Raw genomic sequence first — 916 nt, 5'->3', positions numbered from 1 at the left:
ATCTCCCAGCCCGGGGCGTCAACTCACTGTTTCGTCGTGATGGGGCCCCTCTCGTCGATGGGTTCCCCGATGACATTCATGATCCTGCCCAGGGTCTCGGGGCCGACAGGGATGCGGATGGGCGCGCCGGAGTCCAGCACCTTCTGTCCTCTCACCAGGCCTTCTGTCCCGTCCATGGCGATTGTGCGCACAGTGTTCTCCCCTGCCAAGGCCCAAGGACAGTGTCACAGCAGCGCCCTCGAGCTGACCCTGGGGACAGCTGCTGGTGGCTTCCCCAGGCCCTGCCAAGGGAACAGTCTGCTGGGAGGAGGACCAAGAGGAGCAGCAGGACCCAGGAACAAAATAGCACAGAGAAAAACTGAGCCCAGGCCACACTCAAACTGCATCCCTGCAGGCCAGGGCCCTCCAGCAGCCATCTTCTTCCTCCTCAGATTGAAATCCGTGGCTTCAGCAAGCTCAGGAGAACGAAAGTCATCAAGACACATCATCACAGGAGGACCCCTCCCACTCTCTGCAGCCCTTCTGCAGCAGATGCTCACCCAGGTGCTGAGCCACCTCCAGCACCAGCCGGGTCTCCCTGCCCTGCACCTCAAGGGCATTGAGGATGGGGGGCAGCCCCTCATCAAACTGCACGTCCACCACCGCACCGATGACGGCCACGATGCGGCCGGTGGTCAAGCCGGCCTTGGCAGCGGGGGCCGGCTGGGCTGCATAGTCTCGTCCTGGGAGGGAGGAGAGGGACAAATCAAGGTTGGCCAAGAAAAAGGCAGCTCCGGGCTCCCACGTGCCTTGGGGGTGCGGAGCTGGGGCTTCCCTGCATGCCCTGGCTCCCCTGGAACGTGCCCAAGAGCCCTGCACCCCCTCGGTGCACCCGGGACCCCCTGCAGCCCTCCATCCGCCCAGGACCCCCTGCACT

The 916-nt window shown here is 64.0% G+C and overlaps 1 protein-coding gene across 1 annotated transcript in view; it reads right to left on the bottom strand.

The window, feature by feature from the left end:
* The window catches only part of ATP5B (ATP synthase, H+ transporting, mitochondrial F1 complex, beta polypeptide), a gene marked incomplete at its 3' end in the record, with an annotated part of 3,945 nt that overhangs the window by 1,565 nt on the left and 1,464 nt on the right, over positions 1–916 (bottom strand). Inside the window, exons 2-3 of the mRNA XM_009334176.1 lie at positions 540–722; positions 28–202 (exon numbers count right to left, since the gene is read on the bottom strand). Coding sequence (XP_009332451.1) covers positions 28–202; positions 540–722 — 358 coding nt within the window. The remainder of the gene's footprint in view (positions 1–27; positions 203–539; positions 723–916) is intronic.

The sequence above is a fragment of the Pygoscelis adeliae genome, unplaced genomic scaffold, assembly GCF_000699105.1.
Source record: "Pygoscelis adeliae isolate BGI_AS28 unplaced genomic scaffold, ASM69910v1 Scaffold591, whole genome shotgun sequence".
Lineage (NCBI taxonomy): Eukaryota > Metazoa > Chordata > Aves > Sphenisciformes > Spheniscidae > Pygoscelis > Pygoscelis adeliae.
Note: the sequence above shows the minus strand (reverse complement) of the source record. Positions and strands in the feature narration are given on the sequence as shown.